A 22,501-nucleotide genomic window follows, 5' to 3' on the forward strand; every position below is an offset into this window, starting at 1 on the left:
TTGTGACTGCTGTGGGGGAGACCACAGTGCACATTGCACAAGGAGCAGCCTGGTCGTGGCAGAACAGGCACATCAGGGGGCATCTGGAGTGGCACTTTCTGAAGCTGGGCACACAATTTGCGTGGAACACTAGAGTACCTCTTTCCTGAAGGGTCTAATGGGGTTCCCAGGGGCTGTTGGACTCATTGCCTGCTCTGGAGAGAGTGATTTACACCTGACGTTTGATGTCCATCCAGGAGAAGGAAGGTCAACTGGGTATTTACTTATGAGTTGAAATGCGCAGAGGTGCCCAGAGGATGCCGTTCCCTGGGGAAACCCTGCCAGGGCAGGGGGGGCAGCCGCGCACTTAAATCGCGGCTGGTTGAAGGCAATCACTTATTGGTGTTGAATTATTTGCTTTGACTCTGAAGAAAGCCCTTCATCTCGGTGAGACACAGCCTCCATTGTCCGAGGACATAGCACGTAATGACGGAGAGCAAATAAGCCACAAACCAGTGCTCTGGTTGCCAAACAGAGGACACGTGTTGTGGTTTGGGTCTTGTGCCTCCACCCCCTCACCTGCTGAGCCCTATAACTTTCAGGGTTGACACCCCTCCAACCAAGCCAAAACGGCTTGGCTTCGCGCTCCACAGGGTCCCTGCAGAGAAGACATGGGTGAGGATGGGATGGGATGGGATGGGATGGGATGGGATGGGATGAGATGGGATGGGATGGGATGGGATGGGAGAGGAGGGGAAGACATGATTGTGTGTGGCTGTAGGTCTCAGGGCATCCTGGCATGTTGTCTTCCACAGGGCCCCCTTCTCCCCACACTCTGGCCATCCCAATGCTCAATCTATTACATAGGCCAGGCTCCCTCTGCCCGGCCTGCGAAGTGGAGCAGAAGTCTGTATGTTATGTAGGAACTGAGAAGCGAATTGATTGGACTGAAGTGTGTTTAAAATACACTTGGTGCAAAACCACAATGAGCAGAAATGACTGGGATGGCTCTGAGCATTCCCAGAACAGGGTGCTCGTGTCTAGTGTGGCTGTAATCACACATCCCCCTTCCAGGCCAGAATCCTTGGTCTTCCTTCTTAGTAGTCTCAGGGAATGGTGCCAAATGCAGGTATGACAAAGTGACTCAACTACTGGATGAGGGAAAGGCTGTGGATGGAGTCTTCTTGGACTTCAGTAAAGCCTTTGACACAGTTTCTCACAGCATTCTGCTTCAGAAACTGTCAGCCTCTGGCCTGGACAGGCGCACACTCTCCTGGGTTGAAAACTGGTTGGATGGCCCAGAGAGTGGTGGTCAATGGAGTTAACTCCAGCTGGAGGCCAGTCACAAGTGGGGTTCCTCAGGGCTCAGTACTGGGTCCAGCTCTGTTCAATGTCTTTATCAATGACCTGGATGAAGGCATTGAGTGCACCCTCAGCAAGTTTGCAGATGACACTAAGCTGGGAGGAAGTGTGGATCTGTAGGGAGGCTCTGCAGAGGGATCTGAACAGGCTGGACTGCTGGGCCGAGGCCAATGGCATGAGGTTCAACAAGGCCAAATGCCGGGTCCTGCACTTGGGGCACAACAACTCTGTGCAGCTACAGACTAGGAGAAGTCTGGCTAGAAAACTGCATGGAGAGGGACCTGGGGGTGCTGGTTGACAGTGACTGAACATGAGCCAACAGTGTGCCCAGGTGACCAAGAAGGCCATGGCATCTTGGCTTGGATCAGAAACAGCGTGGCCAGCAGGTCCAGGCAGGGGATTCTGCCCCTGGACTCAGCACTGGTGAGACCACACCTTGAGTACTGTGTTCAGTTCTGGACCCCTCACCACAAGAAGGATGTTGAGGCTCTGGAGTGTGTCCAGAGAAGAGCAACAAAGCTGGTGAGGGGGCTGGAGAACAAGTCTTACGAGGAGCGGCTGAGAGAGCTGGGGTTGTTTAGCCTGGAGAAGAGGAGGCTGAGGGGAGACCTTATTGCTCTCTACAACTGCCTGAAAGGAGGTTGTGGAGAGGAGGGAGCTGGGCTCTTCTCCCAAGTGACAGAGGACAGGACAAGGGGGAATGGCCTCAAGCTCCACAAGCAGAGGTTCACGCTGGACATGATGAAAAAATTTTTCACAGAAAGGGTCATTGGGCACTGTCAGAGGCTGCCCAGGGAGGTGGTCGAGTCACCTTCCCTGGAGGTGTTTAAGGAACGGGTGGATGAAGTGCTGAGGGACATGGTTTAAGGGAGTGTTAGGAATGGTTGGACTCAATGACCCAGTGTGTCCCTTCCAACCTGGTGATTCTATGATTCTATGATAGGAGCATGATGGGACCTGAGACAGAAGGGGATTCCTCCCTTCATGCTCACCCTGCTTGCTATGTCCAGCCCTGAGACTAGGATTTTACAGGGAATTCTGATTTACAGTCACTCAGGGTTTGGATGAGGTTTTCGCACCTCTTCTGCCTCAAACACCACCACCAGCAGATGCCAACAACTAAGGCCTCCTGCCACTGAGCATATGACAGCACATCTAAAGGAGTGAACTGGGACTGATAGCTCCAAGAGGGAGCTCTACACATAGAGTTTTATTTTCCTATTTTATTCTGCAAGTAGATGGGATTTATGGCTCTCAAAAGCTCATCTCTGTCTTCTTTTCTCCCATTTCAGCTACTCAACACCTTTGTCTCCTGCTTTTCACCTGCCTGCTGGCCCTGGCAGCATCTCTTCCTGCCATTGACATAAGAAACTTGCATCTCTTAAACGGCACGGTGGATGAAATTTTGAATGTCCCCCCAGAGTCCTCCCAGACTGGTAAGTGCACCATTACACCAGGGGGAGGCAAACAAGGTCATGTTCTGTTAGACCCTACCCAGACCTCCTCACCAGCCTCACCAGACCCCTGTGACATGGAGAAAGAATGCTCCTCTTATGCGTGGGCAGTGCCAATGCAGTGTAGGCTGTCTTGTAGGAACAAGAATCACCTCAGGGTCGTCCTCTGCTTGTTGCCTGTCTCTTCTCTTGTCTGGCACAAACTTCTTCTGTCTCTAAGGTCCAAGTGTTTTGCGCTGGTTTCACATCAGCCTTCATTGCAGAGGTCAGCTGTCAGGACACTGCCAACACAGAGAGCACCCGTGACCAAGACAAGAGCTTGGGCTTCACCAAGAACTGCAAATCTGATGAGAAAAAGGGGTTGTGCTCTGGACTTCATGCTCATCTCTCACCCAGACCACTGGTAGGGTGCTCTGAAAACATCAGCAGCAGGAGTGCAAGATGGGTAAGCAGGGAGGGACTCCAGAGACAACAGGCTAACGTTCAAAGGTCTTGAATTATGGAGGAGTGCTTCCAAACAGATGGGAAGTGAAGGCAGAGAGGAGCACAGGCAGACCCTGGCTTACAAAATGAACGTGGATGAATAGCTTCATGTGGCTGTCGTAAAAGTAAATACCACGGTGGGGAAGTCCTCTGGACCACGTTACATGAGTGTTTCCCACTCCACACAGCCTCAGGTCAACCACCTCATTCACTGGTGGGCTTTGGGATATATTTGGACCCAGTCAAGAGAAAGGGGGTCAAAAATCTGGCAGGCACACTGATACCGAAAATGATAGTAAATACAATTTTCTAAGACTCGTTTTGGAGTTTTAGAAAGCAAGCAGCCTTTATCAGCCCTGGGCAATATGCAGGAATGATTTCCATCAATCCTGTGCCACCAGATAAAAGCTGGTAGGGAAGATATTTCCCAATTACATGCATATGTATAAGTTTCCCCAGACATCTTATGCATATTCTATTACTTTCCAAAATCTAATTTTAATGTTATGAAACTTTCCAACAGTCAAAACTCTTGCTAATTTAGAGCTGGCTCCAGCTCTCTGCTTGTCCTTGGTGTTAAGACAGAAAAATACTGCAAACAGGTGGTTCAGCACAGATCATACTTCACAGAAGGCGTTATCATCTTCAAAGAACAATGTCTGGAAAACATTGTTTTAAGGAAAACATGCAATCAGAGAAAGAAAACATGCTATCAGAGGGACATGCTGTCTGACTTTCCAAAACCCCAACTGCCCGGACAAAACTCAACTGTAGCTTAAATCAAGATATCCCACTTTGAAATATTCCATGTATTGTATCACACTGTGTCAGGGAAGGCTGAACAACTGAATGGTTTATCCTCAAGTCAAGAAGACCATGGAGGAGGAAGCGATGATGAAAAAAGGTGTAGTAGGAGAAGGAATGCGTTTATATGCAGTGCAAGAGGCTTCAGATAAATACTTCATTAGAGAGAGGATAGGAAATCAGCTGAGAGTGAAAGCAGGGAGCAGATATTTGAGGATGTCAGGAAGGAGAGGCTGCAGGGTTAGGTGCCTGTTTCAGGGAGGGGACCCGATGGCTTTTGTGACTCCAGAAGGCTTTGAACCATTTCTGTGATTGAGACATCAGTGGACACACAGATGTTCTTGGAAATGAATTGCATTAATTCACTCTAAACCACCCTTTCCTCCAGAAACCCCTGTCACATTCCCTCCTGACCCCGGTGAATAGAGCCCCTCTCCCAACTCCACAGACTTGCACCAGTTTTCTGCTCTCACATTTCAACCCCTTCTAATCTCCCTTCTTCCTCAGTCCTTTCCTAGTTACTGAATTTTAATGACCATCTTCCTCACACGGGGAGGAGGAGGAGGAGGAGGAGGAGGAGCAGGCGCTGAGCTCTTCTCTCTGGTGACCAAGGACAGGAGCCGAGGGAATGGCAGGAAGCTGTGCCAGGGGAGGGTTAGGTTGGACATGAGGAAAAGGTTCTTCCCCCAGAGGGTGGTGGAGCCCTGGAACAGCTCCCAGGGAAGCAGTCACAGCACCAACACTGACAATATTCCAGAAGTCAAATCCCTCAGCCCCATGGTGTGATTGTCGGGGTTGTCCTGTGCATTGACAGGAGGTGGACTTGATGATCCCTGTGGGTCCCTTCCAACTCAGGACATTCTCTCATTCTCTGAGTCTCTGATCTTTCCAGTGGTGCCACCAACATTTGGGGTGATTCACCCACAGAGTGTGCCCCAATCCTTCTCACCAAGGAAGCATCTGCCCCATTCTAACACCATGTAAATTCCTCCAAACCACCAACTACCTGATATCTGACATGGCAAAGTCCTTCTGGAATTAAGAGTAACAATAGAATGACAGAAAGGTCATATGGAGAAGATCATGCTGTCCCAGCAGGCATTTGACATGTGTGCTCTCAGCACTCACTCCTGTATCCTCTCTTCTTGTTAATTCAGATAATGATGGCCAACATGTTCGACAGGCCAGAGACATTGGCCCTCACCGACCGGCAGTCCGTGGTAAGTCTCTTCTCCAGGTGTACATCTGCTCATCAGGTTTCGCCATTGCTGGTCTCATGAAGAGCTCTCAGTCACCTTATCCCTTATCGTACGTGTGCCCTGGGTCCTCCCAGGAAAGATGTTGATTTTTCTGATAGGCTGAAGAGATACCACAGCTCGTAACCTTGGGGAGACTATTGCCAGCCATGTCCTGCACTCTGTAGTTGATGAGGTAATTTAGCATATGGAATTTTCCACCTAAAGACCCAGTCTGGAAAGTGTTAAAGGAAGCTTGACCCACAGGGTGAGGGAGGGAATTCTGCCCCTCTGCACTGCTCTCATGAGAACTCACCTGGAGCCCTGCGTTCAGTTCTGGAGTCCTCAGCACAGGAAGGACATGGAGCTGTTGGAGTGAGTTCAGAGGAGGCCATGGAGATGATCTGAGGGCTGGAGAACCTCCTGTATGAGGAGAGGCTGAGAGAGTTGGGGTTGTTGAGTCTGGAGAAGAGAAGGCTGCAGGGAGACCTTGGAGCAGCTTCCAGTACTGAAAAGGGCTCCATGAAAGCTGGGGAGGGGCTCTGGATAAGGGAGTGCAGGGAGAGGACGAAGGGAAATAGCTTTAAATTGGAAAGGGGAAGATTTAGATTAGACATTAGGAAGTAATTAGGAAGATGAGGATGGGGAGGCCCTGGCCCAGGTTGCCCAGAGCAGTGGTGGCTGCCCCATCCCTGGAGGTGTTCAAGGCCAGGTTGGATGGGGCTTGGAGCCCCTGATCCAGTGGGAGGTGTCCCTGCCCATGGCAGGGGGTGGAACTAGATGGGCTTTAAGGTCCCTTTCAACCGAAAGCATTCTATGATTCCATGAAGATATGAAGCTCAACTCTTGCACTGATCAGTTCAAGGGTTTGATTCACCCCTGTGAGCACGTGGCAGGAATATAGGCCAAGAACGTGTGTGCCAAAGATATGGGCACAAAAGAAATATCAGGTGCTTTCAGTGTCTCGTTGCATCAGACTTAATAACCATCTATTTCCAGCCCCAGGTTGGCCCAAGGACTGCAGCGAGATCCCTGCTGGCAGCCACAGTGGTGTCTACATCATCCAGCCAAAAGGGCTCCACCACCTTGTGGTGTACTGCGAGATGAATGTGACCAACGGGGGCTGGACGGTCATCCAGAGGAACCAGAAAGACACACCAGTCACCTGGGCAGAGTCCTGGAGCACCTACAAGTACGGCTTTGGGAGTGTGCGCAGCGAGTACTGGCTGGGCACCGAGTACATCCATCAGATCGCCAAGCAGAAGGTCTACCAGGTCAGGTTTGTCATCCAGGACTCCAAAGATGTCATCCACATCGCAGACTACAATCTCTTCAGCGTGGAAGATGAGCCACACGGCTACCGGCTGCGGCTGGGAGCGTACTCAGGAACGGCAGGGGATGCCATGACCTCAGACAATCCCAACAACATGCAAGACAACATGAAGTTCTCCACAAAGGATCGGGATCAGGACACTTACAGTAGGAACTGTGCCTACAGCTATGAGGGTGGGTGGTGGTACTCAGCGTGTTATTCTGTACGGCTGAATTTCAAGGGTGGTCTGACATGGGGCAACCTCTGCAAAGGGAACTGCAAGTCCTCCCTTATCCTTATCAAACCAGCCACATACTGTTAGTGCTTCTTCTTCTTCTTGTCCACGCTGGACGCTCTCGTTGTGCATGGCCAAAGAGCTTGAGCCTTTCTGGAGCAGAGAGAGGAGCCCGAGGGTAGGAGGGGCTGGTGAGATTCCCTTCTCTGAGTGCAGGCTCCCCCTCTGCTTGGCTCTTTCCCCTGTGCTTGCTAATGATTCCTTGGTATTAAGTTCATAATCAAGAATAAACAAATCACTTGGGAAATTTGTGCTTTCCACTTGCGGGAGGAGGACCCTCAGCCCTGGAGGGACTTTTCATCACAGTTTCATAGCTGCCTCCAGAACTCATGGCAAGAGAAAAAGCTACGTGCCACAATGTCCATGTACTCTGCGCCTGGTAAAGCATCCCAATAAATTTGCTTCCTTGAGCTCATTTGCCACTAATGAACATCTGTTCTGTATCTCTGCTGGGTTCCCCTGAGACAAGAGATCTCGTAGGAGGCGCTGGGGTTGGAGTTTTGGGGTGTATGGAGGGAAAAAGGCCGGAGTCATCCTCACAGCAATGAATGTGAGAATATGAAATTGGGTTACGTTGAGCTGAGGGACCCGAGGTCTTCACAGGAGGGCTCAGGAGGGACCTGTCATGGGGAACGTCTTCCCACAGCATCACCCCATTCACAGTTTGGGGTGCTCACAGCAGGGAGCAGAGTGGGATGCATGCAGCAGGGTGTGGGGTGCACACAGTGGGGTATGGGATGTGCACAGTGGGGTGCAATGAGCGGTGAAATTCAGGTTTCAATGCAGGGTGCAGCGTGGGGTGGGCACAGGGTGCAATGTGGGGTGCAATGTAGAGTGTGCATGGGGCGCAATGTGGGGTGCACACAGGGTGAATCGTGGGGCGCAGTGCAGAGCGCATTGCAGGGTTCTGACTGGGTGCAAGGTGGAGCACGCACGGGGTGCACACAGGGTGCAATCGGGGTGCGCATGGGGTACAATGTGGGGTGAAATTGGGGTGCACACAGAGTGTGCACGGTGGGTTGCACACAGGGTGCAGTACACAGTAGGGTGCAATGCAGGGTGTACACGGGGTGCACACACAATGCAATGCGGGGCGCACACAGGGTGCAATGTGGGGTGCAGTGTAGGGTGCACATGGAGTGCATTGCTGGGTGTGCAAAGAATGCAGTGAGGGCTGCAATATGGGGTACAATGTGGGCTGCACACGGGGTGCACACACTGTGGAATATGGGCTGCAATGTGGGGTGCACACACGATGCAGTGCGGGATGCACACAATGCAATGTGGGGTGCACAGGATGCAATGTGGAGTGCACACGGTGCAATGTGAGGCCCACACGGTGCAGTGCGGGGCTCAGACTGCAAAGCGGGGCTCACGCTGTGCAATGCGGGGCTCTCACAGTGCAATGCGCGGCTCACACGGTGCAATGCGGAGCTCACACGGTGCAGTGCTGGGCTCGGACTGTGCAATGCGGGGCTCACACAGTACAATGCGGGGCTCACACGGTGCAATGCGTGGCTCAGACTGCAATGCGGGGCTCAGACTATGCAATGCGGGGCTCACACGGTGCAGTGCGGGGCGCACACACAATGCAATGAGGGGCTCATACAGTGCAATGCCAGCCGCCGCCAGCCGTGGCGCGGGCGCCGCTCGTCTCTCCGGACCGGGGGCGGCTCCCGGCGGCGGGGGGGACTCGGGGGGGGGTCCGGTCTCCGCTCCCTCCCGTCTCATGTCCCGCTTGGGGGCTCCGCCCGGCTCCCCGCGGCGCTTCGGGGCGCTGAGCACGGCGCAGCTCCGGGCGCTGCTGCAGGACGAGCGGCGGCTGCAGCGAGCTGCGCGCCTCTGCAGGAAGGTACGGCCCGGGGGGAGCCGGGGAGCCGTGCCCGCAGCTGCTCAGACCCCGGCGGGGCTTTACCGGGGCGGGACGGGGCGCCGGCACCGGGCGCTGCGCGGTCTCGCACCGCAGCATCCCCCGCGGGTCCCCGGCATCACCCCCTCAGCACCTGCCCATCGCCCACCCGCTCCCTGCCATCGCCCCCCAGCCCCTTGCATCGCCTCCCGGTCCCTGGCATCGCCCCCTGATCCCCAGTATCGCCCACTGGTCCCTGCCATCGTCCCTCATTCCCTCGCATCACCCCCCCATTCCCTTGCATCACCCCCCAGTCCCTGCCATCGCCCCCCGGACCCAGCATCACCCCCCAGGTCCCTGCCCATTGTCCCCTGGTCCCTGACATGGCCCCTCGGTCCCTTGCATCACCTGCTGGTCCCCAGCATCACCCACCTGTCTCCTTCATCACCCCCCCAGTCCCTGCCCATTGCGCCCTGGTCCCTTGCATTGCCCCATCAGTCCCTGCCATTGCCCCCCAGTCCCTTGTATTGGCCCCTTGCATCACCTGCTGGTCCTTGGCATCACCCCTTGGCCCCTTGCATTGCCTGCTGGTCCCCATCATCGTCCCCCAGTCCCTGCCATCACCCCTCAGTCCCTTGCATTGTCCCCTCAGTCCCTGCTCATAGTTCCCGGTCCCTTGCATCACCCCCTGGCCCCTGCCATTGCCCCCTGGTCCCAGCATTGCCCCCCAATCCCTGCCATGGGCCTCCAGTCTCCCGCATCGCACCCCCAGGTCCGTTGCATTGCTCACCAGTCCCTGGCATCGCTGCTTGCTTGGTTCCCCCGGTACGTGGAACCCCGGGGGCTCTGGGAGAGCAGCAAAGCCCCCTGGCTGGGGCTGCCCCCAGTGATGGTTTCAGCAACCATCACCCACCAAGCAGCCTCGGGCCACCAAAACCCCAAGCTGGGCCACCAAAATTCTGAGCTGGGCCACTGTTGCTGCCCCTTCTGTTATTGCTGCAGAGAGATGTGGGGGAGCAGCAAAGCCCCCTGGCTTGGTGGGGCTCCCAGGTGATGCTCGGGGCTTCAGCAGCCGTCACCCACCAATCAGCCTCAGGCCACCAAAACCCTGAGCTGGGCCACCAGCACTGCTCTCACTGCACTCAGATGTGGGGGAGCAGCAAAGCCCCCCTGGCTGAGTTGGGGTCCCAGGTGATGCTTGGGCTGGGGCTGCCCTGGGTGATGCTCAGAATTTCAGTAGCCATCGCCCACCAAGCAGCCTTGGGCCTCCAAAACCCAGAGCGGGGCCACCAAATCACTGAGCTGGGCTACTGTCTTTGTCCCTGCTGCTTTCGCTGCCCTGAAACGTGGGGGAGCTGTGACGCCGCGACCCCTCGCCATGCCCTCTGCTCAGGGCTGAGCCCCGAAAGCTCTCCGGCTGCAGCAGTTCCTGGTGCTTCCCTGCAGGAACAGGGCCACATTATTCCGGAATCATTCTCAGCCTGATTTCAATCTTCCCCCTGGGCCTCTTCAAGCCCAGCCGGCAGCACGCTCTGCTCCCCTCTCAGTGAGGGCAGGAGGGGTGTGTGCGGCAGAGGAGGTGTGTGTCTCTCTCCTGACATCCTTGACAGCTCATGAGCGCTTCGCTCTGCAGAGGGGCTGAGTGGCTGGTGGGGGGTTTGCCCTGTGCCACAGGTAGGTCAGGGCTGGATGGAGTAAACTCCAGCTGGAGGCCGGGCACGAGTGGTGTTCCCCAGGGCTCACTGCTGGGTCCAATCCTGTTCAATGTCTTTATCAATGACCTGGATGAGCGGATCAAGTGTACCCTCAGCAAGTTTGCAGATGACACTAAGCTGGGTGGAAGTGTGGATCTGCTGGAGGGTAGGGAGGCTCTGCAAAGGGATCTGAACAGGCTGGACCGCTGGGCTGAGACCAATGGCATGAGGTTTAACAAGGCCAAATGCCGGGTCCTGCACTTGGGGCACAACAACCCTGTGCAGCTACAGACCAGGGGAAGAGTGGCTGGAGAGCTGCACGGAAGAGAAGAACCTGGGGGTGCTGGTTGACAGCCGACTGAACATGAGCCAGCAGTGTGCCCAGGTGGCCAAGAAGGCCAATGGATCTTGGCTTGGATCAGAAACGATGTGACCAGCAGGTCCAGGGAGGGGATTCTCCCTCTGTACTCGGCACTGGTGAGACCACACCTTGAGTACTGTGTTCAGTTCTGGGCCCCTCACCACAAGAAGGACATTGAGGCTCTGGAGCGTGTCCAGAGAAGAGCAACAAAGCTGGTGAGGGGCTGGAGAACAAGTCTTACGAGGAGCGGCTCAGAGAGCTGGGGTTGTTCAGCCTGGAGAAGAGGAGGCTGAGGGGAGACCTTATTGCTCTCTACAACTGCCTGAAAGGAGGTTGTGGAGAGGAGGGAGCTGGGCTCTTCTCCCAAGTGTCAGGGGACAGGACAAGGGGGAATGGCCTCAAGCTCCACCAGGGGAGGTTCAGACAGGATATCAGGAAAAAAATTTTCACAGAAAGGTTCATGGGGCCCTGTCAGAGGCTGCCCAGGGAGGGGGTGGAGTGCCCATCCCTGGAGGGCTTTAAAAGGCGGGTAGACGAGGTGCTCGAGGACATGGTTTAGTGTCAGATAGGAATGGTTGGACTTAATGATTCAAGAGGTCTTTTCCAACCTGATGATTCTATGATTCCGTGATTCTATGAGTACATCTCCCTTGAGCTGCAGCCCCTTTCTGGGCAGAGCAGAGGGAGGGGGACAACGTAGGAGGAGAGGGTTCGCCCCCAGCTGGAGATCGTAGAATCAAAATTGTTTCTTTGGAAAAGACCTTTGAGATTGTCAAGACCAACTGTACCTGTCCACTACTAAACCATTCCTGAGCACCTTGTCCACCTGTCTTTTAAATCCCTCCATGGATGGGGACACCACCACCTCTCAGGGCAGCGTCTGCCAGTGCCTGGGAACCTTTCCAGGGAAGGAATTTTCCCTAATATCCAATCTAAACCTCCCCTGGCGCAACTTGAGGCCATTCCCTCTCATCCTATCACTTGTTATCTGAGAGAAGAGACCAATACCCACCTCACCACAACCTCCTTCCCGGGAGCTGCAGAAAGCGACGAGGTCTCCCCTCAGCCTCCTCTTCTCCAAACAGCCCCAGGTCCCTCAGCTGCTCCCAGAGCCCCTGGGCTCCGTTCCCTTCTCTGGATGTGGTCCAGCCCCTCGGTGTCCTTCTTGGAGTGAGGGGCCTAAAACTCAACCCAGGATTCAAGATGTGGTCTCACCAGCGCCAAGTACAGGGGGACGATCCCTTCGCTGCTCCTGCTGGCCACACCACGGCTGATCCAAGCCAGGGTGCTGTTGGCTTTCTTGGCCACTTCTGGCTTATGTTCACCTGTTGTTGCCCAGCACCTCCAGGTCCTTCTCTGCCGGGCAGCTTTCCAGCCGCTCCGCCCCAAGCCTGGGGTTGTTGTGTCCCAAGTATAGGACCCAGTGCTTGGCCTTTCTGAACCTCATCCTGTTGGTCGCAGCCCATGGAACCAGCCTGTCCAGGTCCCTCTGCAGAGCCTCGTTACCCTCAAGCAAATCAACACATCCACCCAGCTTAGCGTTCCCTGCAGTGGATGCACTGAGTGCTGTGTGAGATGCAGCTCTGACTGGTTCTGCCCATTTCTCCCAGTGCTGACACCCACACCTCTGTCCTCATCTCCAGTTTCAGAGTCTGCAGCTGGAGCGGGAGATGTGTTTGGCTTCCAACTGCACCCAGGCCAGGGTGAACCTGTCCCTGCGCCCGCGGCTGGAGGACGGGAAGGCTTCCCTAGCCATCAAGTACCAGGAGCTGCAGGAGATACGAGAGGCGTGTTGGGACAAGCAGCAGCGTCTGGGTGAGTGGGGGGCAGCCGATGGGGTGGGGCGCAGCCAGAGCAACACACGTGGGGGCCTGGGTGGGCTCAGCACCCTTGAACCAGCCCCAGGAGATGGCCAGATCAGGGGAACTGGGGGGTGGTGCTGCCTTGGGTGGGACTGATGCTGCAGTGGGGTGCAGACCTTGCTGAGTAGGTGGCTCCAGGGATGTGTTTGGGGGTGTTTCAGTTCAGCAGGGGGGTGGGGGACAAACTGATGTTTGGAGATGGGAAAAAACGCAGCTCCAGCAGTGGGAGGTGTCCAGGGGGGATGTTTGTGGGCAGCCATGTCCTCTCCCAATGCAGAGGCATACCTGGAGAAGTGGAGCCCGCAGAAAGCCCTGGACCAGCTCCAAGCAAAGCTTGATGCCTCTGAGGCAGAGTCAGAGGTGAGTCAGGCGAGACCTCCATGCTGCTGCCCGATTCTCGCTGGGGCCCTGGAGAAGAGGCCAGGGAGGGGCTCAGCCATTTGGGCTCCCACTGAGGTCCCGTGGGTCTCCTGGCTTGATGCTGTCCCACTGCAGGCACAGGTAGAGCAGTTCCTGGCCCAGGACCTGCCCCTTGATTCCTTCTTGGAGTCCTTCTGCCAGAGCCGCACACAATCCCACATCTGCCGGACGCAGCTGGAGAAACTGCAGGAGCTGCTGCAGAAGGAGCAGGTGGGCAGGGACCCTGCGGCCCCCACGGGGCGCCCAGGTGCCCTGGCACCAGCCCGCCTTCCCCCACTGCGGTGTGGAGTAGCCCCTAAAGCTTTTGATCTGTCTTATGGCTTTGTGCCTGCCTTTCTTATCCCTTCGGAGGCTGTTGTGCCCTTTGCCATGCCAACTGCCCCTCCCAAGCATCATCTCCCAGCCCTAGGACACCAAGCAGCAGCTCCCTGCTCCAAAATCCCCAGCCCGGGCTCACCCCTGCGCCTCCTCGGACACATCCCCCTGCTCAGCCCCCAGCGCTCCTGCAAGCAGCAGCAGCACCAGCAACGCCAGAAGCAGGAGCCTCCGCACCGGTAGCGGGGCAGGGAGAGGGGATGTCCCTTCTCCTGGCTCTGTGCCTCCATGGGGACTGTGCAGGAACCCCCTGGCTGGGGGGCATGGGGGGCAGGGGGTGCATGGGGGAGGCTCAGCTCCATGGGGCTGCGGTGCCTCTTGGGCAGGCACAGGGGTGGGTGCTCACAGAGGGATGGAGATGCTTGGTCAGGGTGGGGTGGGGTGGGTGCTGGGGCTGGGCAGGGGGTCCTGTACATGGGAAGCTGCCAACGGGGAGATCTGTGCATCCACAGCGAGAGGAACAGGGACAGGAGCTGGGGGTGGGTGGGTTGGAGGGATGTCAGTGGGCTCAGTGAGGTGGGACACAGCAGGGAAGAGGGCCCAAGAGCGCTGGGCACCACCTGCTTTCCAAATAAAGGCTCTTTTCCACACTCTGTGTTATCCTTTGGCTATGAATGGAGAGATGGGACAGGCTGGGAGGAAGTAGTTGTGGGGGGACTCCTGCCAGGTTTGTAGGTGCCTGGCAGTCGAGGAGGACCCTCCAGCCTGGGGACCCCCCAGGCATTGTGCCTGCACTTGGCTCAGCCTATCAGCACCCTGGGGAAGGCGAGAGCCCCCACAAGTGGGGCTGAGAGCCCAGTGGGTGCCAGGAACCATCGCCCAGCAATTTGACCCTGCACGTGGTGAAGGCTTCTGATAAGCAGAGAAGCCTCATGCCAGCAGCCAAGGCCTCATCCCTGTGCAGGGTGGTTCCCCAGAGCCAGACAGGCTCTCTCGCGTCTCCGCAGCAGCTCATCTCATCGGCCTGGGTGCAGCCCTGCAGTGGTTTTGGTACCCATTCGCTTTCGCACCAGCCCTGACTTCAGCCACCACTGGAAAAGGCAGAAGGAGTCTTGAACTCACCTTGTTTCATCCCAGGCTCTTTGTTGCCATCCATCACGTTACATTAGGGAAGGTGAGACAAGGCTGGGGGAGATAGCACTGGTTCCTCCATCCGCACCCCTTGTTCCCTGCTTTGGGATGTCTCTTGTGCTTTTAATTTGGTTTTGGGCTCTTCTGCTTTCAGCCCTTGCCTGGTTGTAGCATGTTTTCATCCTTCCCCAGTCACCTGCAACTTGGCTTTGTTGTGTAGACTGCTTAGAAATCATCCAAAGCAGCAAGGGGCCACGGATCTGGCTACAACGCCCCAAAATATGGACCACAGGCTTGCAGTGTCTCATCACCATCTCCACCCCAGAGGACAGCCCATCCTTACTCCAGATTCCAGCCGTCACTTGTGAGACTGGGGCCACTCATCCAGCGTAACCAGTTAAAACATATTTAGGACTATGATAAACGGGATCAGCTGCCATGGCTTTATTGGCAGGCAAGGGTAGTAGTCACTGGTATATTTACCTGTAACAGAAACAGCGTGGCCAGGAGGAGCAGGGAAGGGATTGTGCCCCTGGGCCTGGTGCTGGTGGGGCCACACGCTGAATCCTGGATTCAGTTTTGGGCTTCTTATTACAAGAAAGACCTTGAGGTCCTGGAGAGCGTCCAAGAGAAGAGCAATGAAGGTGGTGAAGGAGCTGGAGAACAAGTGCTATGAAGAGCGGCTGAGAGAGCTGGGGTTGTTTAGCCTGGGGAAGAGGAGGCTGAGGGGACACCTCATCACTGTCTACAACTGCCTGAAAGGAGGTTGTAGTGAGGTGGGTGTTGGTCTCTTCTCCCAACTGATAGGTGATAGGATAAGAGGAAATGGCCTCAAGTTGCACCAGGGCAGGTTCAAATTGGATGTTAGGAAAAATCTCTTCACCAAAAGGATTCTCAGGAACTGGCAGAGGCTGCCCAGAGCGGTGGTGGAGTCTCCATCCCTGGAGGGGTAGATGTAGTACTTACGGACATGATTTAGAAGTGGACAGCCATGGAACTGATTATCTCAAAAGTATTTTCCAACCTAGTGATTCTGTGATTCTATATTGGGGGTTTCACAGAGCACCTCCCGCTTTCCTGAGCCCTGGAATGATGAGTTTGGGCTCAGCGTGTCAATGAAAGGTGCCAGGAGAAGCCTGGCTGCCACGGTTGGGCTCTGGGGCTTGCTACATGCCAGGAGGAAGGACCAGAGTCAGCTGGCAACCATGGCATGAGAGCCTGCGTGGGATCCTGCAGCACACCCACAAGGTTAACATAACCAGGACAAAAAAGGGACCAAGCAGGAGCACTTAGGAGGCCAGTTGGTCTGTCTGGGATAGTGTGTGCTGTGTCTGGAGGGGGTTGGGATGGACAGACAACCCTATCCTACCCAGTGTCCTGGTGTCCCCTGGAGAGTCGCCCAGGCCACACCGAGGGCTGCTCTGGATGCTGTGTGCAACAACCAGAGCTGTGAGTGGAAGGACTGAGTGATGGGGTGTGGAGAGCTACAAGGTCTCTGAGCTTGGGAGGTGGTGGGTAAGCACAAGGATTCTCCCTGGGGATCCGGATGCCTGCCTGGGAGAAGGTGACCTTCTCAGGACTTGGCTGAAGAGGAAAGGACTCCAAGGCACTGGCACGAGGATGTGGTGCATGCTGGAGGGCAGAGCTGGGCACCTGTACAGGCTGAACACCAACCAAAGGCACTGCTGGTGAGCTGTGGCACTGCCTTGTGAGCTGGGACCGGGTGCAGCGCTGGGGCTGGCACTGCTGCACATGCATGAGGAGCCAAGGCACCCCAAAACCAACCAGGCACAACCAGGGGGGGCTCCAGGCAGTGCCTGCCCTGCTCAGCTCCCCACCGCTGGGCAGGTCCAGGCAATGCTGCAGTGATCTGTTGATATAAGAAGTTGCTACTATTCCAAAAAGTGGAATGTTTTTGATTTAAGCTAAAGTAGATTTCAGTTTCATCTCAGCAATTGCGTTTTTTAAAGTCAGAATATCTCTGTGACAGCATGTTTTCCTGCAAACAGTTTTCGCAGCCACTGTTCATTCTTTGGAGATGGTAATGCCTTGTGTTCAGTGTGGTCTGTGATGAACAGGTGTGCCTTCTTCTGTAACCACCTCTGTTTGCAGCCTTTCCCCCTCTCAAATGCAAGGTCAGGCAGAGCTGGCTCCAAGGCTCCAAATTAGTAAAAGCTTTGACTGCTGTGAAGTTCATAACAACATTAAAATTAGACCTTGGAAAGTAATAGAATGTGCATGAGATTTCTGGGAAAATGTATCCATGTGCAGGTAAGTGGAAATCTCTTCTGTCCCAGCTCTTGTCTGGCTACGCACGACTGATGGAGATCACTGCCTCGTGCTGCCCAGGCCTAATAAAGGATGCTTACTTTCTAAAAGCTCCCAAATGAGTCTTAGAGAGTTGATTTGCCGGCATTTTCAGTATCACTTTCACCAGATCTGGGACAAACTTCCCTGGCTTCCCTTGAGCAGGGATGGAGTCAAAGGCATATGTAAACTCTCAGCTGCCGCTCTCCAGCCCAGGGAGGGTATGTCCCACTAGAGCTCATAACACTAAAAGTAATGGTCCAAAGATCAAACTGAGCTGGGCTGCTGTGGTCCTGGCTGGTTTTCTATCCAGAGGAGCCCTGCAGAACCCTTGGGGCACCTGCTCAGCTCAGGGAGCAGTTGGCAGATCCTGGCAGCCCCGTGGTCCTGCTGGGCTGGCCACCACCTCACTTCAGCCACAGTCCTTTATCCACTGAGAAGCTGCCAAGCAAGGCAAAGCCCTGCCCTGGGGATGTTCCTCCAGTCCTGGAGTTGGTCCTGTTCAGTTTGGAGCACCTGTTGACCCAGGAGAGGCAATGGAACCCACCCCTGTTGCAGTGGCCCTGGTGGGAGGTGTATGTGCAGCATTAGTGCACTCTGCATTGCTGGGGAACGTGGCAGCACTGGGTGTCTGCCTCTTTGCTCCCAGAGTGTGTGGTCAGCATGTCACCAAACCCACAGTTTCAGCCTGTTCGGCGGGACAAAGTCCTGCACAGGACAGCCAACCGTGTCCTGGGCTGCATCAAGAACAGTGGGACCAGCACAGTGAGGAAAAGGGATTCTGCCTCTCTGCTCCGCTCTGGTGAGAACCCACCTGGAGGACTGAGTCCAGTTCTGGAGTCCACAACCTAAGAAGGGCATGGATCTGTTGGAATGGGTCCAGAGGAGGCTACAAGTATGATCCGAGGGCTGGAGGACATGGGAGGACAGTCTGAGAGAGTTGGGGTTGTTCAGCCTGGAGAAGAGAAGGCTGCAGGGAGACCTTAGAGCAGCTTCCAGGACTGAAAGGGGCTCCAGGAAAGCTGGGGAGGGGCTCTTGATCAGGGAGTGTGGGGATAGGATGAGTGGAATGGTTTTGAGCTGCAAGAGGGGAGATTGAAATGAGATCTTGGGAGAAATGTTTTGCTGTGAGGCTGGGGAGGCCCTGGCCCAGGTTGCCCAGAGCAGTTGTGGCTGCCCCATCCCTGGAGGTGTTCCAGGCCAGGTTGGATGGGGCCTGGAGCCCCTGATCCAGTAGGAAGTGTTCCTGCCCGTGGCAGGGGGTGCAACTGGATGGGCTTCGAGGTCCCTTCCAGCTGAACCCATTCTATGACTGGCAATAGGCAGGAGCTGGCAGCAGCGCAGGGTGATCCCTCCGTTCCCCTCCGTGCCTGCACAGTGCCTCTCCCTGCCTGCCCTGCAGGGCCACATTGAGGGGGGTCAATGTGCCCCTAGGGAGGAGGAAGAAGCCTTGCCACCAGGCGTGCGCTTGCATTCATTTGTGCGAGGGGCCAGGGAGCAGCCTTGGCCAGATCAGACCCCTGCCAGCTGCTGCGCTGCCAAACCCAGGGGAGACAGGTAGGAATCTTCCCCTGCCCCTTCAGCCTTTGCTTTTCCAAAGCCAGGCTGGATAAGCCAATCCAGGAGGAACAGGAAAACTGGGAGAGAATGGGTGCAGCCTCCAGAAGAACCTTTGAGCTGCACGCAGGTTGGCGAGGGCTGTGAAATCAGGTGTGCGGCTGCCCCAGCTGGGCCCCCCCGCACCGCAGGCACTGCCAGGCAGCAGGGCTGTAAATACAGGAACTCCATTACCAGTTAACTCTATTAACAGGGGATTTGCCGCAGGGGAGGCTGCTGTGGGGAGGGGGAGGTGCCCCCACACCCACGGGTGCTGCCAACCATGCAGCCCTTCCGCATGCAGGCAGAGCCGCAGCGGGGCTCGCACGAGCTGTACTGTGCAAGGACTGTGCTCACCCGGCTAAAGGAAAGGCACAAAGAAATCCAGCTGCTCTTGGCACCTCTGCATGAGGGAAACAACCAGGGAAAGATGACAGGATAGTATTGACACAAGGAGAGAAAGAGATTGGAAAGAGGTGTGCTGGGAGGTGGTGGAGTCCCCATCCCCGGAGGTGTTTAAAAGGCAGGTAGATGAAGTGCTTAGTAGTGGACAGGTACAGTTGGAGTTGATAATCTCAAAGGTCTTTTCCAACCTAATGATTCTATAAATATTGACTATCTAAACCCACCAAAAGAAAGATATGTCATTTCATCACCAGTTTATGGCTGCATATCTTTAATGTCCAAACTACATCATGGAGACCTGAGGAAGAACCAGTAATAGGAACTGCCCAACCCCCTCCATTGAAAGGCACATGGATTAACTGGGGCTTGGTGCCTCAACCCCCAATTTCAGACACAGAACAGGAGCCAGCGCCGAGCTGGCTTACAGGAGCAGCTCTTCCCTGTCCCAGGGCTGGGGTGCAGAGCGATGCAGCAGCGCATCTCCCAGCCTCAGCTCCTCCTGCTCTGTGCTGCACCACCCCAGACCCTCCCTCTGCTCAGCGCTGGGTATGGAGCCTATGGGAACATCCCGTGGCCTCCAGCCTCAGCACCACATGGATTTAAGAGAGGACATCTCATGTTTGGCACAGATTGCCTTAAAAACCTGCAAGTCAGGAACTAGAGAGGAGCTCCTTAGCATCCACCGCTTCCCATGGACATCCCTAGCTTTTCCAGCCTGGAAGAGAGCTTTTCCTGCCAAATTGCCTGAGAAGCTACCTCTGGTCTATCAAGTGACTTGGTTTATAGTATGAAAATGCATGTTTGTGTCCCACAGAGCCACAGCTTTGGGGTCTTTCTCTCCAGAAGCTCTTGAACGCCAGGCTCCTGCTCTTCACACACTGACATTCCAGAACTGTAACCCCACCCAGAGAGGATCCTGGAAAGCGTTCTCCCTGCCCCTGGGCTAAATTTGCTCCAAACACGCAGCAGTCTTGGGATTCTGCAGCTGGAAGCGGTATGATGAAAAGGCAGAAAGCTCTCCTGTACAGCACACACAGCAGCCATGATGTTCCCAGCCACACTGCTGCTCAGGCTCAGGTCAGCAGCACAGGATCCACAGCTGGAAAAGATGGGGCACTGACTTTTAACGTGTTTGTGACGGGCGAAAACATAAACCAGGGAGAGAGAGGCAAGGGCTTGGCGTCTGCAAGGATGGCTGCGAGCCAGGCCAGTGCAAAGTAACGCGAATGAAATCTTTGGCACACCCGGGGTTCAATACCAGGAAGCTCACGGAAAGCAGAGCAGAGTGAAACCTTCACCCAAGGAAAGACAGAAGCTCTGAGAGACAAAAGTCTTTAGTTCTTAAACCACTTCAGTAGTTAAATAGGCAAACACTCTTCTGTGCAAATGCTGCTTGGATACACGGAAAACACAAGTAATGCCACTCCGTGCTTGGAAGCGGATCACTCCCAGCCACAAAGGCCTGCACGAGGCAGTCCTGTGTGCAGTTCCTAGGCAGGACAGGCCGTTTCCACCATGGAAGTGGTTTTTTTGGGCAGCCGCTCCAGGTGGTGCTGCACGCTGACTAGGACACGAACCGCCACAGACGCAGGTTTCATTCTTCCAAGCCGCTGGAGCCAAGGCTTCTGTTCTTGACACACAGCAAGGCAAGCACTGAACAGGGACAGACGAGGGCAACGACGTGGTTTGGAGACCAACGCTCCCCAAATTCCCCAAAGATGGAGTAGCAGCAGGTGTGACAGCACAGAGCCAGCAGGTGGGGGATTAACCCACACAGAGCCTTAACTCCACCAAATCACCTCTTATGAGCACACACAGCGCACAAACACTGCCGACAGCCACTGAATTGCTCCTGCAGCTCCAATAGGCACGTGGTTCCCATCAAGGTCAAAGAGCAGAGGGGACACAGTCCACAGGCCATGAACCACATCTACCGCCAGGTCCTATCAGCAGCCTGCTGAGCCCCTGTGCCACGTCCACAAGGTCACGCCGGTGGCTGAGGTTCACGGCAGCCTGCAAAGCAGAGCCCACGTGGGGCATCCGGTGTTCACAACCCATCTGTGGGTCACGTTGGCAGAGGTCACATCATGGCCATGTCCTGTGCTAAACAAGTGCACCCCGTGTCCAAAGGTGATGCTGAAAGCGGGGTCACAGCCTGCAAGCAGAGCCCACACACAGAGCCTGCTGGTTGTGCGCTGTGTCCAAAGGTCACACTGGCAGAAGGGACATGTCTCAGCCTGAGGAGCAGAGCCCATGTGTGGTGCCTGATGGTCATGCCCTGTCTGAAGGTCACGCCACTACAAGGGCAATGTCACAGCCTGAGGAGCAGAGTCTGTATGTGGTGCCTGATCACGCACCTTGTCTGAAGCTGTCGCGGCGTGAGAAGCAGAGCCCACGTGTGATGCCAGGTCACGTGTCACGTCTGAAGGTGTCACAGCGTGAGGAACAGAGCCTCTGGGTGGTGCCTGCTCACACATTGTGTCTGAAGGTGTCACAGCATGAGGAACAGAGCCTCTGGGTGGTGCCTGCTCACACATTGTGTCTGAAGGTGTCACAGCGTGAGGAACAGAGCCTCTGGGTGGTGCCTACTCACACACTGCGTCTGAAGGTGTCACAGCGTGAAGAACAGAGCCTATGTGAAGTTCCTGCTGGTCACGTACAGCATCCAAAGGTGTCCCAGCCTGAAGAGCAGAGCCTGTATACAGTACCTGGTCGTGCACAGTGTCCAAAGGTGTCTCAGCCGAGCAGCAGCCCCCACACACGGTTCCTGCCCCTGGGCAGGTGCTGGGGCCGAGCAGCTGCCGTGCTCCCCGGTGCCGCCTTGTCCTGCCACAGCCACGCTGTCACTTGAGGCCGTAGAGGAGCGCGAAGCCCAGGAAGAAAACGAGCCCGACCGAGAGGTTCGAGACGAGCTGGAAGGGCCCTTGGGCGGCCGCCTCCTCGCGGCGGAGGCGCAGCTGCTCCCGCCGCATCCGCAGCACCCGCTCCCGCTCCAGCTGCTCCCCGTAGTGCGCCCGGTAGAAGGCGTCGAAGTCGAAGGGCAGCGGCCCGGGCGGGCGGCGCAGGGGGGCGCGGGGGGGCGGCGGCGACGGAGCGGCGGCGGGCGGGCGGCGCGGGGGCGGCGGCGGCGCCTCCCCGCCCAGCAGCCCCCGGTCGTAGCGTCGGCGCAGCGCGGCACTGCCGAGTACCCGGTAAGCCTCGCTGACGGCGGCGAAGCGGGCGGCGGCGGCGGCGCTGCCGGCGTTGCGGTCGGGGTGGTAGCGGAACGACTGCTCGTAGTACGCCGTCTTGATCTGCGCCGCCGTCGCCGTGACCGGCACCCCCAGCACCTCGTACAGGTCCCGCCGGGGGGACCCGCTCTGCGCCCCGCGGGACGACGGCACCGCGGCCTCGGGCCGGGAGCCCCGCGGGAGGCGCCGCAGGCGGCCGAGCGGCACCGACTGCATCGCGGGACGCGGCGCCCGCCGCCTCGCGGCGCGCGGCAGTGACGCCACAGCGGCAGGAGCCTGTGAACGCGGCGCTGAGCAATGACGTCACTGGAGGCGGGGTGGGCAGGGGAGCTGGCGCGCGGCGGTGACATCACCGAGCTTGGTGGGGGGAGCGTAGGAGGCGGGAGGGGCGCGGGGTTGCCGGCGCG

The 22,501-nt window shown here is 56.2% G+C and overlaps 3 protein-coding genes across 3 annotated transcripts; 2 read left to right on the forward strand and 1 right to left on the reverse strand.

Moving 5' to 3' along the window:
* The first annotated feature begins 494 nt into the window (after positions 1–494).
* LOC104057344 (fibrinogen-like protein 1-like protein) lies at positions 495–7,339 on the forward strand. Its single transcript, XM_054085447.1, has 4 exons — positions 495–654; positions 2,634–2,777; positions 5,240–5,302; positions 6,317–7,339. Exons 1-4 carry the CDS (start codon positions 651–653, stop codon positions 6,949–6,951), a joined length of 846 nt encoding a protein of 281 aa, XP_053941422.1. The 5' UTR covers positions 495–650; the 3' UTR covers positions 6,952–7,339.
* A 1,259-nt stretch (positions 7,340–8,598) lies between these two features.
* On the forward strand, positions 8,599–13,764 carry VPS37D (VPS37D subunit of ESCRT-I). Its single transcript, XM_009558699.2, has 4 exons — positions 8,599–8,776; positions 12,472–12,643; positions 12,968–13,050; positions 13,186–13,764. Exons 1-4 carry the CDS (start codon positions 8,654–8,656, stop codon positions 13,666–13,668), a joined length of 861 nt encoding a protein of 286 aa, XP_009556994.1. The 5' UTR covers positions 8,599–8,653; the 3' UTR covers positions 13,669–13,764.
* Positions 13,765–20,799: 7,035 nt separating this feature from the next.
* DNAJC30 (DnaJ heat shock protein family (Hsp40) member C30) lies at positions 20,800–22,433 on the reverse strand. Its single transcript, XM_054084673.1, has one exon. It carries the CDS (start codon positions 22,308–22,310, stop codon positions 21,708–21,710), a length of 603 nt encoding a protein of 200 aa, XP_053940648.1. The 5' UTR covers positions 22,311–22,433; the 3' UTR covers positions 20,800–21,707.
* Between the last annotated feature and the right edge of the window lie 68 nt (positions 22,434–22,501).

This window comes from Cuculus canorus, chromosome 20 (assembly GCF_017976375.1).
Source record: "Cuculus canorus isolate bCucCan1 chromosome 20, bCucCan1.pri, whole genome shotgun sequence".
NCBI classification, from domain to species: domain Eukaryota; kingdom Metazoa; phylum Chordata; class Aves; order Cuculiformes; family Cuculidae; genus Cuculus; species Cuculus canorus.

What these genes read in the sequence shown, in the direction of transcription:
- LOC104057344 (XM_054085447.1), top strand. An exon ending in CCCAGAGTCCTCCCAGACTG is followed by an intron (nt 2,778 to 5,239) that starts GTAAGTGCACCA and finishes TTGTTAATTCAG; the next exon opens with ATAATGATGGCCAACATGTT. An exon ending in TCACCGACCGGCAGTCCGTG is followed by an intron (nt 5,303 to 6,316) that starts GTAAGTCTCTTC and finishes ATCTATTTCCAG; the next exon opens with CCCCAGGTTGGCCCAAGGAC.
- VPS37D (XM_009558699.2), top strand. Translation starts at nt 8,654, where the DNA reads ATGTCCCGCTTGGGGGCTCCGCCCGGCTCCCCGCGGCGCTTCGGGGCG. An exon ending in CTGCGCGCCTCTGCAGGAAG is followed by an intron (nt 8,777 to 12,471) that starts GTACGGCCCGGG and finishes CCTCATCTCCAG; the next exon opens with TTTCAGAGTCTGCAGCTGGA. An exon ending in CCTCTGAGGCAGAGTCAGAG is followed by an intron (nt 13,051 to 13,185) that starts GTGAGTCAGGCG and finishes GTCCCACTGCAG; the next exon opens with GCACAGGTAGAGCAGTTCCT.
- DNAJC30 (XM_054084673.1), bottom strand. Translation starts at nt 22,310, where the DNA reads ATGCAGTCGGTGCCGCTCGGCCGCCTGCGGCGCCTCCCGCGGGGCTCC.